This window comes from Elephas maximus, chromosome 19 (assembly GCF_024166365.1).
Source record: "Elephas maximus indicus isolate mEleMax1 chromosome 19, mEleMax1 primary haplotype, whole genome shotgun sequence".
Classification (NCBI taxonomy): domain Eukaryota; kingdom Metazoa; phylum Chordata; class Mammalia; order Proboscidea; family Elephantidae; genus Elephas; species Elephas maximus.
Genome location: NC_064837.1, coordinates 59,400,901 through 59,415,730, shown reverse-complemented (window position 1 = coordinate 59,415,730; position 14,830 = coordinate 59,400,901). Strand labels below are relative to the sequence as shown.

The 14,830-nt window shown below is 38.6% G+C and overlaps 1 protein-coding gene across 4 annotated transcripts in view; it reads left to right on the top strand.

The window, feature by feature from the left end:
* ABCA9 (ATP binding cassette subfamily A member 9) overlaps positions 1-14,830 on the top strand; it is a 78,947-nt gene that overhangs the window by 5,775 nt on the left and 58,342 nt on the right. Inside the window, exons 3-6 of one of the 4 annotated variants that reach the window (XM_049859328.1) lie at positions 1,615-1,797; positions 10,667-10,831; positions 11,588-11,691; positions 12,240-12,466. In XM_049859328.1, coding sequence (XP_049715285.1) covers positions 1,615-1,797; positions 10,667-10,831; positions 11,588-11,691; positions 12,240-12,466 — 679 coding nt within the window. Of the gene's footprint in view, positions 1-1,589; positions 1,798-10,666; positions 10,832-11,587; positions 11,692-12,239; positions 12,467-14,830 lie in introns of those variants that run through there. The other 3 variants (XM_049859327.1, XM_049859329.1, XM_049859330.1) reach the window with 3 other exon arrangements.

Genomic DNA, 14,830 nt, shown 5'->3' with positions numbered 1-14,830 from the left:
GTTCTTTGCAAATAAAAAAGAAGATAAAATCAGTCACTAAGTATCTATGGTTCAAGAGTTGGTACACTAACTTCTAATTTTATAAACATTGTGTGTGTGTGTGTGTGTGTGTGTGTGTGTGAATGTGCATATGTGTATATTCCTTCATCCAGCACAGTTCCAGATGCTGGCAACGGGTAGTGAATAGACAAAAATCACTGCCTTCATGGGGCAAGGATTATATAAACACAGGTATGTTAATTGGAATCCTACTCTGTATAGATATGCTACTTCAAATCATTTAACTCTCATATATAATGGTTCTAGGTATATAGTCGGATGGGTGAATGGCTGGCTGGCTGGCTGGCTGGCTGGCTGGCTGGCTGGCTGGCTGGCTGGCTGGCTGGCTGGCTGGCTGGCTGGCTGGCTGGCTGGCTGGATGGATGGCTGGATGGCTGGCTGGATGGCTGGATGGCTGGATGGCTGGATGGCTGGATGGATGGATGGATGGATGGATGGATGGATGGATGGATGGATGGATGGATGGATGGATGGACAGATAATAACAACAAAACTGTGAGCCCATCGATTCAATTCTGATTCATAGTGACCCGATAGAGGTAGAGCTGCCCCATAGGGTTTCCAAGGAGCGACTAGTGGATTTGAACTGCCAACCTTTTGGTTAGCAGCTGAGCTCTTAACCACTCTGCCACCAGGGCTTCAGATAAACAGAGATAGGTATTTTATGTATAGACATACACAGAACAGAATCATGATGAATATGACATAAACAAACATAAAAAAAAAAAAAAACCCATTGCCAATGAATTGATTCTGACTCATAGCAACACTATAGGACAGATAGGACTGTCCCCATAGAGTTTTCAAGGCTGTAAATCTTTACAAAAGCATACTGCCACTTTTTTCTCCTGTGGAGTAGCTGACAGTTCAAACAGCCAACCTTTAACCAGCACTTTAACCACTGTGGCACCAGGGCTCTGAATATGACATATACCTTTTCTAAAAGCCATGAGTTTAGAATTACGTTGAATTTTAAAGTGGGTTCTTCTCACTGGGCTGCAGATGCAGTCTGTTGTGTTTTTAATTCCAGGATGTTGTCAGCGATGAATACTTTTTTTTTTTTTTTGACTCTTTTCTGAGAAATGTCTAGGGGCTATCTTCTTCCCCAAGCAGGCAGCAAAAGATAAACAAACAAACAAGACACGACCTTGCTCTTTTGATGGAAGCTGGTTGTCTATTCCATGCCACCTAATTTTTCTTTATCCTTGTCACTCAGGTTTCACCATGGCTATAAACCACTGGGCCATTCATGAAGTAACCCAGCCCTTCTCTCACTTGTGTTAAACTATGATAAACTTTGATTCTCAGTTAAAATCGAAATTGATGCTATAACCCTGTCTTGATGGACAATGTGTATATTTCAAAATGTGCAGATTGAAGGGCAAAAGAGAGCTGAAACATTAAAAGCTCGAAAAGAGAGCAAACGGAATCTAAGCTAAATAGTAGAATTGTTTTAAATTGTTTGTGGTTGATGAATCTGTAGCTGAACACATATTTATTTGCTTTATTTTTCTCCCATTGCCACGTAGGAATGGTTTTTCTCATTTCTTTTAGTACTGTTTGCTTATCTGTCTTCCTCACATTTGCACCAAGTGAATGACTTTCCTCAAATGTCTGCCATGGATCTGGGACGTGTGGATACTTTTAATGATTCTGATTATGTTGTTGCATTTGCACCCGAATCCAAAACAACCCAAGAGATAATGAACAAAGTGGCTTCAGCCCCATTCCTGAAAGGTATGGTCTCCGGCATTGCGCGATAATTTCCTTATTCACCAAGCGCACACATTCATTTGGGATTTCCTTGATCGGCTGTTAAATGTTCAACTTTCTAGACTTTATTAGCAACATTAATGTATATTCCTTTCCTCCAATATTGAGGAGGTTTTCATAAAGAATTTGTCCTTTTGTGATTGACTTACTTCACTCAGCATAATGCCCTCCAGATTCATCCACATTGTGAGATGTTTCTCAGATTCATCACTATTCTTTATTGTTGTATTCCATTGTGTGTGTGTGTGTGTGGAAACCCTGGTGGCATAGTGGTTAAGTGCTATGACTGCTAACCAAAGGGTCGGCAGTTTGAATCCACCAGGCGCTCCTTGGAAACTATGGGGCAGTTCTACTCTGTCCTATAGGGTGGTTATGGGTCGGAATCGACTTGATGGCACTGGGTTTGGCTTTTTTTGTGTGTGACTAAGCTTGTTAACAGCTTGTTTATTCATTCATCTGTTGACGGGCACTTAAGTTGTTTCCATCTTTTTGCTATTGTGAACAATGCTGCAATGAACATGGGTGTGCATATGTCTATTCATGTGACGGCTCTTATTTTTCTAGGATATATTCCCAAAGTGGGATTGCTGAGTCATATGGTATTGCTACATTTAGCTTTTCATGTAAGCACTGGATCGTTTTCCAAAATGACTGTACCATTTTGCATTCCCACCAGCAGTGCATAAGAGTTCGAATCTCCCTGCAGCCTCTCCAACATTTATTTTTTTATTTAGTGCCAGTAATGTCAGGATGAGATGATATCTCATTGTCATTTTGATTTGCATTTCTCTAATGGCTAGTGATCGAGAGCATTTCCTTATGTGGCTCTTAGCCATTTGAGTGTCTTCTTCGATGAAGTGTCTATTCATATCCTTTGCTCATTTTTTAACTGGATTATTTGTCTTTTTGTTTTAGAGGTGTTGGGTTTTCCTGTAGATTTTAGAGATTAGACCTTCGTTGGATTTATAATAGCCAAATTTTTCCCCCAGTCTGTAGGTTCTCTTTTTACTCTTTTGGTGAAGTCTTTTGAGGAGCATGAGTGTTTAATTTTTAGAAGATCCCAGTTATCTAGCTTATCTTCTGGTGTTTGTGTGTTGTTAGTTATGGTTTGTATCCTATTTGTGCCATATAGCATTGACTGTATTTTTTCTTCCATGACCTTTATACTTTTTGGTTTTGTATTTAGGTCTTTGGTCTATTTTGAATTAGTTTTTGTGTATGGTGTCGGGTATGTGTCCTCTTTCATTTTTTTTGCAGATGAACATTCAGTTTTTCCAGCACCTTTTGTTAAAAAGACTGTTTTTTACCCATCTGATGGACTTTGGGCCCTTGTCAAAGATCAGACGACCACAGGTGGATGGATTTACATCTGGGTTCTCAATTCTGTTCCCTTGGTCAGTGTGTCTGTCTTACTAGTACCAGGTTGTTTTGACTACCATAGCTGGATAGTAGGTTCTGAGGTCAGGTAGTATGAGGCCTCCTACTTTTGTTCGTCTTCAGCAATGCTTTACTTATCTGGGGTCTCTTTCCTTTCCATATAAAGTTAGTGCTTAGTTTTTCTATCTTGTTAAAAAATGCTGTTGGTATTTGGAGCGGGATTGTATTGTATTTGTACATTGCTTTGGGTAGAATTGACTTTTTCACAATGTTGGGTCTACCTATTCATGATGATGGTACTTTTTTCCATTTATGTAGGTCTCTTTTAGTTTCTTGCAGTAGTGTTTTGTAGTTTTCATTTTATAGATCTTTTACATCTCTCATTAGATTTATTCCTAAATGTTTTATTTTTTTAGGTGGGTATTATAAATGCTATTGCTTTCCCGATTTCCTTTTTGTCATTTTCTTTATTGGTGTCACAGGAATCCAACTGGTTTTTTTTTTTTTGGTTTATCTTATATCCTTCTACTTTGCTGAATCTTTCTATTACTTCTGGTAGTTTTCTAGAATTTTTTTTTTCCATCTTTGATTTCTTCTATTACTCAGTGGTTTTTATTTACTTATTTCCTTCTTCTTTTTTATTTTTGTTGAACTTTAGATGAAGGTTTATAGAACAAACTAGTTTCACATCAAACAATTAGTACACACATTGTTCTGTGACATTGGTTAACAACCCTACGACCTGTTAGCACTCTTCCTTCTCAACCCTGGGTTCCCTATTACTAGTACTCCTGCTCTATCCTGCCTTCCAGTCCCTGCCCGAGGGCTGGTGTGCCCCTTTAGTCTTGTTTTGTTCCATGGGCCTGTTCAATCTTTGGTTGAAGGGTGACCCTCAGGAGTGGCCTCATTACTGAGCTGAAAGGGTGTCCAGGGGCCATACTGTCATGGTTTCTCCAGTCTCTGTTAGGCCAGTAAGCCTGGTCTTTCTTTTCGAGTTAGAATCTTGTTCTGTATTTTTCTCCAATTCTGTCCAGGGCCCTCTATTGTGATCGGTGTCAAGGAAGTCAGTGGTGGTAGCCAAGCACCATCTCGTTGTACTCGACTCAGTCTGGTGGAGGGCATGGTAGATGTGGTCCATTAGTCCTGTGGACTAATCTTTCCCTTGTGTCTTTAGTCTTCTTCATCCTTCCTTACTCCTGATGGGGTGAGACCAGTGGAGTATCCTAGATGGCCTTTCACAGACTTTTAAGATGCTACTCGTCAAAGTAGAATGTAGAACATTTTCTTAAAAATTCTCTTATGCCAATTGACTTAGATGTTCCCTGGGATCATGGTCCCCACAGCCCTCAGCCCAGCAATTCAGTCCCTCAGGGAGTTTGGATATATCTATGGAGCTACCATGGCCTTGCCTTGTACAGGCTGTGCTGGCTTCCCCAATATTGTGTGCTGTCTTACCCTTCACCAAAGTTCCCACTTATCTTTTGTCTATTAAGTGTTTTTCCATCCCCACCCCTCCCCTCACTTGTAACCATCAAAGATTGTTTCTTTTTGTATGTAAACATTTTCACGAGTTTTTACAGTAGTGGCCTCATACGATATTTGTCCTTTCGTGATTGACTTATTTCACTCAGCATAATGTCCTGTGCTGAGTTCCTTTTGTTTGTGGAATTCTTTTGTTTTTGTAGATTTTGTTTTTATTGAGACTTTATGTTTTTCTTCTTTATTTTGATGGGTAGGTTTGTTAACTTTCTTGTGGTTACCTTGAAATTTACTCTTATCTTCCTAGGTTTGTACCAGTCTATTATTACTTGATCCACCAGGCTGTCCTTGGAAACTCTATGGGGCAGTTCTACTCTGTCCTATAGGGTCGCTATGAGTTGGAATTGACTCGACGGCAATGGGTTTGGTTTTTTATTATTGCTTGGTATCACCTTGCCTCCCTCTCCACTATAGAGTTCTATACCTATACTGTTTATTCCCTCTTTTATTGTTCTGATGTTGTTGTCATTTACAGATTAACCTCTCTGGTTTCCTGTTGCAATTGTTTTGTTTAGGATAGTCCTTGAGAGTTCATTTCCTATGTTGGTATCTGACTGGTGCAATCTTGCGTCCTAGATTCAGGCTCTGGTCTGATGTTGTTTGTTCTAAGACTGAAAAAAAAAAAGACTGAAGACTCCCTTTAATAATTCTTGTAAGTTTGGTTTTGTTTTTACATATTCCCTTAATTTCTGTTTGTCTGGAAATGTCCTAACTTCACCATCATATTTGAACAAAAGTTTTGCGGGATATAGTATTCTTGGTTGGCAATTTTTTTCTTTCAAGGTTTTATATATGTCATCCCATTGCAGTCTTGCCTGCAGGGTTTCTGCTGAATGATTAGAGCTTACTGTTCTTGTTTCACCTCTGTATGTGACTTTTTGTTTTTCTCGAGCTGCTCTCAGGTTTCTTTCTTTGTCTTTGGTTTTGGCAAGTGTGATTATGATATGCTTTGGTGTTTTTCTTTTGGGGTCTATCCTATATGAGGTTCATTGAGTTTCTTGGATGGTCAGCTTTTCATCATTCATATTAGGGAAGTCTTCTGTCAGCAATTCTTCAGTGATCCTCTCTGTGGTTTCTATTTTCTCTCTCTGTTCTGGAACTCCAATCACTCATAAATTTTTGCTTTTGATTGTTTCCCACATAATTCTCAGGGTCTCTTTATTTTTCTTCCTTCTTTTTTTTTTTTTTTGATTTTTCCTTTAACAGAGTTGTATCCAAGTGTTTGTCTTCAGTTTCTGGTTCTGTCTTCCATTGTTTCAAACATGCTCCTCAGCCCTTCTATGACACTGTCCATTTCTGAAATCTTGTTGTTTATCTTTTGGATTTCTAATTGTTTTTGCATGATTTCTGGTTGTGAATTTATTTTGGCATTTTGTTCCAGTATTACTTCCCTGAATAGTTCCATTTTTTTTTTTGTCTGTATTTTTCATGAATTTGCCTTTTGCAAAACTTTGTCTATTTTTTCCTCATTTTTGTCACTTTTTGCTTCAACTCTTGAATTGGTCTGAGTATTAGAGATTTGAATTTCCAGTCAGGTAGTTCTAGTGCCTTTTCTTCTACTGGAAAATCATCTGGTGTTTTATTTTGGATGCCTACTGGGCCCATCCTGTTCTGTTTTTTATATGCTTTGGTATCTTCTTCTATCTTCAGGATATTCAGTAGTTATTTTCTTCCTTTCTTGATTATAGATTTGTTTGTTTTGTCCTGCTTTTTTGTTTTATTTGGTTATGTCTGAGCAGGCAGGCTGTGCGTTCTTTGTTGTTTGCTCATCTGTAGTCAAGATACTTTTCACCTCCTTGGCCAATGGGCAGGGCCAGTTGTGCAGCAGTGGTGCAGCAGGGCAGGTCCTGAAGGGGAAGGGCTGGGATGGGTTCTTTGTGGCAAGTTCTAGGGCAGGCAGATCAGACCAGGAATCAGGGCTGGGCAGCTTCCAGAAGGCTGTGCCTGTGCTGCTCAGTGGTGTGATGTTCAGTGCATGGTGCAGGTAGGCAGGAAAGAGTAGGGAGGTTGTGATGTGTAGAGCTAACAGAGGTGTGGGAAAGAGGAGAGAGAGTAGAGAAAAAAGGAGCCAAAAACAAACAAGCAAAGAAGGAAAGAGAAAAAAAAAAGTGCTAAGGGAGCTTGTTGTTGGAGTGGAGAGATGAGAAACGGAGAAATGGAGAAAAGCAAGAAGAAAATAAGGGCGGGGGGAAGAAAAAAACAACTAGATAAAAATTTGGAAAAGAAAAGCTCCCAGGAGTCCCGGAGTCCCACCGGTGGGGCCACTAAGACCTGGGAAGTGGTTCCCAGGCTGCACAGCATAGCCTGGCTGGGTGGGGGGAGGGTATAGATGTCACACATCACCAGGTATTCAGGAAACAGGGAAAGAAGATAAGTGTAGAGAGACAAGAACTGAGAAGTGAAGACAGACAGGGAAAAAGAGACAAAAAAAAAAAAAAGAAGAAGAACAAAAGAAATGCCTCCAGGGATCCCACCCAAGTGGCTGCACAGATTTGGGGAGTGGCTCCTAAGCTGTGCACTGCAGCCCAGCTAGAAGGGGCTCCCAAGCTGCAAAAAGAAAAAGAAAACAAACGAACAAAGCAAAACAAAGGAGAAAAAAGCCCCAGGGATCCCACCAGCGTGGTGTTCCGGGTAGGGGGAGTGGTTCCCCAGTCAGGTGTGGCTTCACAGCCTTTCAAGAAGAAGCAAAGATGCCACACAAAGCCCGGTGTTCCAGAGGAGGGAGGGGGAGGTGGTAGGAGTCTCAGAAGAAACCAAAAGAGACGGAAAAACCAACACAAGCTCAGGGGCCCCACCAGTGTGGGCAGGGAGAATCCAAGCAGCCTGAGGCCAAAGCAGTTGCCTCCCAGCCAAGAGACTGCCGCTGGTGGGAAGCAGAGGCGGCTGCAGGGGGTGGGGGAGGGAAGGGGCTAGGAAAGAGTATATTGCTCATTACCAGGTGCTCTGTCTCCTGGTGGGAACATCATGAATCTGTTTTCCCATACTCCCTGTCCTCTGATCTCCGATGTGGGTGGGGTGAATCCAAGCGCACGGATGCTGCCCTCCTGGTCAGCTGAGCCACCGCAGCCAGCCAGGAAGCTTGGAGGTAGAGCAGCAGGGAGAGAATGGGGGGTGGGAAAGTGTGCATCACTGGTTACTGGGTGCTCTGTCTCCTACTGGGAGTTCCATAAAGCTGCTTCCCTGTGCTCCCTGTCTGCGGATCCCCGACTGGACTCTAAGATGGTGGATCTGTGCTGCGTTAGCTGATGGGGCCCTCCACACGTATCTCCCCTCTCTCTCTGTCCTCTGTCAGTTTCTTAGTGCATTAGGCGTTTGGCTGAGTTCTCTATCTCTTCATTTGGCACTTCAGGTTCCAGGAATGACATTTGTCTCTGTTTTCCTTAGTTTTTCGGGTGTTTGCTGTGGAGGAACGGCATGATGCTTCTGTTTATAGCACCATGTTGGCGGGAAGTCTCTATCCAGTGGTTTTTAAGGAAGGTGTTATTCAGTTTCTGTATTTTTTTTTTTTCCCTTGCGCTTCATGTTATTAATTTCTACTTTCATGACGTGATCAGAGGAGATGCTTTGTATTGTCTCAACCTTTTGGATTTTGTTAAGTGTTGCTATGTGGCCTAAGATGTGGTCTACTCTGGAGAATGTTCCATGTATATTGGGAAAGAATTTATACTTTGCTGCAACTGGATAGAATGGTCAATATATGTCTATGAGGTCAATATGGTTGATTGTGGCCTTCAGATCATCTTTTATCTTCTTTGAGATTCTTTCTAGATCTTCTGTCATTTACTGAGAGTGTTGTGTTGAAGTTTCCTACTATTACTGTGGAACTATCAATTTCTCTTTTCAGTGCTGTTAGAGTTTGTTTTATGCATTTTGAAGCCCTGCTCTTGGGTATGTAGATATTTATTATGGTTATGTCGTCATAGTGGATTATTCCTTTAGTCATGATATGTGGTGGATTTTGCCCTAATGTCTATTTTATCTAAAATTAGTATTGTCACTTCTGCCTTTCTTTGGTTGCTGTTTGCTTGATATATTTTTTCCATCCTTTGATCTTTGATATATTTATGTCTTTGTCTCTGAGGTGTGTTTCTTATAGACAGCATATTGATGGTCATTTTTTTTTTTAAATCTATTCTGTCACTCTGTCTCGTTATGGGTACATTTAAGCCATTTACATTCAATGTGATTATCAATAGGTGTGAGTTTATCGCTGTCATTATTTATTTTTTTTTATAGTGCTTTTTTTTTGTGGTGCTGAGGTTTTCTTTGTTCTTCTTACTCTCCTGTGCTGAGTTCCTTTTGTTTGCGGAATTTCTTTTCTTTTATTATTGTGGATTTTGTGTTTACTGAGACTTTATATTTTTCTTCTTTATTTTGATGAGGAGGTTTGTTAACTTTCTTTGTGGTTAACTTGAAAATTTCCCCTATCTTCTTAAGTTTGAACCAGTCTTTTATTACTTGATATCACCTTGACTTCCTCTCCATTTGAAAGTTCTGTACCTACACCGGAAACCCTGGTGGTGTAGTGGTTAAGTGCTACGGCTGCTAACCAAAGGGTCGGCAGTTCGAATCCACCAGGCGCTCCTTGGAAACTCTATGGGGCAGTTCCACTCTGTTCTATAGGATTGCTATGAGTTGGAATCGACTCGATGGTACTGGATTTTGGGTTTATACCTACACCGTGTATTCTCCCTTTTATTCTGATGTTGTCAACATGTTCACATTGACATCTCTAGTTCTGTGTTGTAAATCTTTCAGTTTTGTTTTATCCTTGACAGTTTGTTTGACTTATTGACTGCGTGCTTCCATGGGTGTTAATTGTGGATCCAAGTAAAATGAAAACCTTGACAACTTCAACATTTTCTCAGTTTATCATGATGTTACTTATTAGTTCAGTTATGAGGATTTTTGTTTTCTTTATGTTGAAATTTAATCCATACTGAAAGCTGTAATCTTTGATCTTCATCAGTAAGTGCTGTACACTTGGATGATAAAATTATCAACCCCAGGGGAAAAAGTAATTACTCCTCAAGAGGTCCAATAAAAGTGTCAGGTCTGGTGCTCATTGGTTCTGACTGAATGGTTTAGTTCACAGGCCCACCCCTGATCAAATCACTAAGACAGATGAGCGTCCTCTTTGGCTCAATGTAAGTTAGACTGGGCCATGCTTCATATTGCTATCTCAGAGCTCTGAATACTGGCTCATATTGCAATTTACTCTCTTAACCCAGATCTCAGCCTTAACAGTCATGAGTTTTTCTTATGTATTTTAGAATAAAAGTCTCTTGAGAAAACACTATTAGAATTTAATATGTTATGTTGTCTTTGGAAATTTGGCCATGTTGACATCATTGTCAAGTGGAAATATATACTGTACTAACATATATACGTATATGTTGCATGTATATATGTGAATGCATATGTATATGCATATATACATATATGTTATATGTCTGTGTTCTTATGTTATATATAGTTACATATTATACAATATAACTCTAATACATAATGATATATTATTATATATAGTATAAATTGTAACTCTGAGTAAGCTTGTATTTACGTGAGTTTAAATGTCTGTATCGATATTGCTAGTAGTATTACAAATTCATTCCATTCTAAATTACTTATTAAATTGCCTATTTGGAAAGGCAGAATATCTTTGTGATTAAACAATTCTAATTTTATCCAGCACATTAGACGTCAATCTCTCTGTCTTTCACTCTCTCTCTCTTGCTCCTCCCTCCGCTATCATTCTCACTTGCTCTCTCTCTGCGTTGAAAAGTTTGAGTCTCTTATTTAGGACCAGCACTACAAACAGTAAAGAAATAATCGTAAAGCAATTGAAATATGGCATGCTGTCTTTGGACCACATGGAAATCTTCTTATGTAGCTATTCCCTTTTTTCATGTGGCAGGAAGAACAATTATGGGATTCGCTGATGAAGAAAGCATGAATGAACTGGAATTAAACTACTCTATTGATGCAGTGAGAATTATCTTTAATGATACTTTCTCATATCATTTGAAGTTTTCCTGGGGACAAAGAATCCCCAGGATGGAGGAACATAGAGACCATTCAGGTAACTTTCTTGTTAGAATTTTTTTTTTTGCTATTATATCATGAACCACAAGGGAGCATATTTGATAGCAGATGTGAAATGAACTAAACACACACACGTACGCACACATGCACACACATTTTTGATTTCTAAATTTAAAAGGGATTAATCCTTACTAAATAAAACCTATATTCTTAAGTAATTTATTTTATTAAGAAATTATTATATTGGCTATTATTCCTATGCTACCCCTATAAATGGGGCCCTGGTGGTGCAGTGGTTAAGCTTTTGGCTACTAACCAAAAGGTCGGCAGTTCAAATCCACCAGCCACTGCTTGGAAACCCTGCGGGGCAGTTCTGCTCTGCCCTATAGGGTCTCCATGAGTCGGAATCAACTCAGCGGCAATGGGTTACCCCTATAAAAGGTCTTATGAAAAGGCTTTTGCTCAACGATTACCAATATATATTTTTTAATTTAATGGCTTCATTTATTTTTTTGGCGCCAACAATAGAAGAACAACACTCAGTTAACTATTGGAGAAAGTCATAAAATTGAATAAAAAAATCATTCAGAGCTGATCTTAAAATGAATAAAGCAATTCTACTGTGGTTTCTTAGGATGAGCTCTACAAACACAGTTGAGAATTCTTAGCATATACTATATTATCATGGACTTTGGGTTTACTTTAGAATATTTGAAGCATTGTATAATATGATTTTTCCTATAACAAGAATTGCCCATCCCATATGAATAGTTGTGTTCTTCTTTTCCTAAAGCTCATTGTCGTGCAGTGGATGAAAAAATCACATGTGACAGTTCAAAATTCTGGGAGAAAGGTTTCATAGCTTTTCAAGCTGCCATTAATGCTGCTATCATAGAAGTGAGTATTAGGTTGAAAGAAAATGATTGCATTGTAAATTAAATTTTGATGGATGGTGATATAATGAATCGTCCTATACTAAATTTCATTCAGTTCATTGATTTGGTGCAATATACTGAAAACTACGATATTTGAGCTATTTTGCTAAGCACTGGGGATGAGGAAATAAATAGAACAGAGGATACTAGGTAGTAGGGGAGATAGAAATGTGAATATGTAGTTATAATAAGACTTTAGGTTTTAGCATGGAATTATAAATGGTGTGTTGGGCAAGCAAAGAAGCAGACATTATCTGCTAAGAAAGGTAAAACTTACTAAATGAAGGACCATTTCAGCTGAGTCTTGAAGCACGAGTAGAATTTTGTTGAGAGAAGAAGTTAAGGAGGGATGTTCTTAGGAGTCAAGACAAAATCTGGAGCATTCCAGGAAATATACGGAGCATATATTTTAAAATGTGGCTTGCACAGGAGTATTTATAATTGGGAGAAAAAGCACATGATGTTAATTAGTCTAATAATAACAACTTGTTCATTGATATCTTAATTTAGATTACAACAAACCATTCAGTGATGGAAGAGCTCATGTCTGTTACTGGGATACATATGAAGATATTACCTTTTGTTGCCCAAGGAGGAATTTTGACTGATTTTTTCATTTTCTTCTGCATTATTTCTTTTTCTGCATTCATATACTATGCATCAGTCAATGTTTGTCAAGAAAGACAGTCCATTAAGGCAGTGATGACAACGATGGGCCTTCGAGAGTCAGCATTCTGGTAAATCATACATTACCCTCCATCATGCCGCATTAACAAACAAAACAACTTAGCTGGTTGGACTTCACAGGACTCTAAAGTACATTTAAACTTGAAGTTTTCATAAAGTAGTAAGTGATAAATGTATGGAGTAGATGGACTTCCAGGCCTGATAACTGGAATTTTCCATATTCCTCTGAATTAAAGAAAGCCTAGTGCGGTAGAGATTTATAGCCTTGGAAACTCTATTGGACAGCTCTACTCTGTCCTGTGGAATTGCTATGAGTCAGAATTGACTCTGCAGCAGTGGTTTGGTTGGGTTTTCAGTGCGGTAGACGTACTAACCATGATTCTCCTCACTAGTTACCATGTCTGGGTGAACCCAAATATGTACACTCAGTGAAATTTATGGGACATATGCTTTGTTAGAGATGGCAATTGATTATGAGCCCATGTTGAATGAGTCAGCATTTTTATGACATTGAGGAAAAGAAGTTGACCTGCTTTTTAAGCATAGAACTTTTCAAAGTGGAGGCAGTGTAGCAGGTGGTAAGAGCATGGGCCTGGGAAGGAGGAAACCATGGATCTCCATCTCAGCATTTAGTTACTACCTTCTTGCACAAGTTATTTTCGTCTCTTTAAACCTCAGTTTCTTTTCTGTAAAAAATTGATAATAATACCTACCTCATATTGGCCATGAGGATTAAAGAAAAAAAATGTATGTAAAGTGACTTTTCTGGCGCTTAAGAAAGATTAAATACTCAGTAATTTATAGGAGTTGATAGAACTTTGGAAAGTATTGTGGCTTGAGAAGACAGTAGATTGCAAAGTAGGAAACTGGGGTTCAAATCCCTGGGCATCCACAAATTTTTCGATGAGTTTAGCCAAGTGATGTATTAGACACAGATAGTGGTAAAAACATGAGTTCTGAATACAGAAAGCAGCGGTTTCAGTCTTGAATTTGCCTTTCACACACAGTGAATATTATTCTCAGTGTAAAATATGATACGTAGAATATATAGGATAGTTCTAGGCATGTGCTATATATATAGTCTTTAAAATAATGTCAGACTGTTGAGTTGGGAGGTTACTTATTTTTAGTATTGCCAAGATAACACTAAATGTGTTTTATTTTTCCTCCAGATGTGCTCAACAAACTGAGTGTAAGAACGGAGATGTCTTGATGGTTTGATCTAGAATGGGAGTTTTTCGAGGCGTCCCTTTTTGTGTTAAAATTGTGTAACTCAATACTGAAAGAAATTTTGGTCGTTATATTTTTAAAAAGTAGTGAAAATCTACAAAGAGAGAAAAGTAACCAATATTATTTAAAAAAAAAAAGGCAATAACAAAGAAGCAAAATAAATCCAATTTTGTTTGTATAAGAAAAGGGCATGACATTCTATCTGTACAGCATTTTAATAAAATTAAGGAGAAGTCAATGGAACTCAGAGAAGTGAACAGTTTCAGATGAAAAAAATGGTATAGTGAAAAAGGAATCATTACAATTAGGCATTAAAAATAAGACCAGACCATGATGGCATTTTCTAGTTTGGAGAAAAGCAAACTAAGTGTTCATTGTGCATGTACTATAAACCAGTCACCATGTTAAACTCATAACATACATCCTTTCATTTAATTCTCTTATTATTTTCCAGTAGAGGGAAGTGAAGTTTAGAGAGACTAAGTAACTACCTCTTAGGATCCCATAGTTAAAATATAACAGAGAAAACTTGAACCCAGATCTGCGTAATTGGAAAGCTTATTCTCTTTCCACTATAAAGAATTTTCTTCATTTTCCTTTGGCATTGATAGTAAGAAAAAAAAATCTTCATAACTATACTGGTATCTAGGTCCTATGTCTATGTCTATATCTAAACATCTGTATTAAGAGTTGGTGAGCTGTGGGCCAAATCTGGCCCACTGTCTGTTTATGTATGATCTGCAAGCTAAGAATGGCTTTTGCACTTTCAAATGCTTGAAAAATCAAAGGAACGATAACGTCTATGACACGTAAGACTTATACAAAATTCAAATTTTTGTCTCTACAAATAAAGTTTTATTGGAACACAGGCACGGTCATCCAGTTCCATATTGTCTCTGGCTGCTTTTGTGCTACAAAGGCAGCACTGAGTAGTTGCAACAGAGACCATACGGCCCACAAAGCCTAAAATATTTACTATTTGGTTCTTTACAGAAAAAGTTTGCTAAACCCCATTGTATCTTCTATTTTCTGTCCAAAATTTCACTTTACTGGACGAAGTTTAGTGCTAAAAATCCTCATAGACATTTCCCCCCCAAACCAATCCCAGTTACTCTCATTATTTCACACAGTTTATTTTCTTCACATGCTGCAATTAACTACCTATTTTACCAGTTTTGTTTATT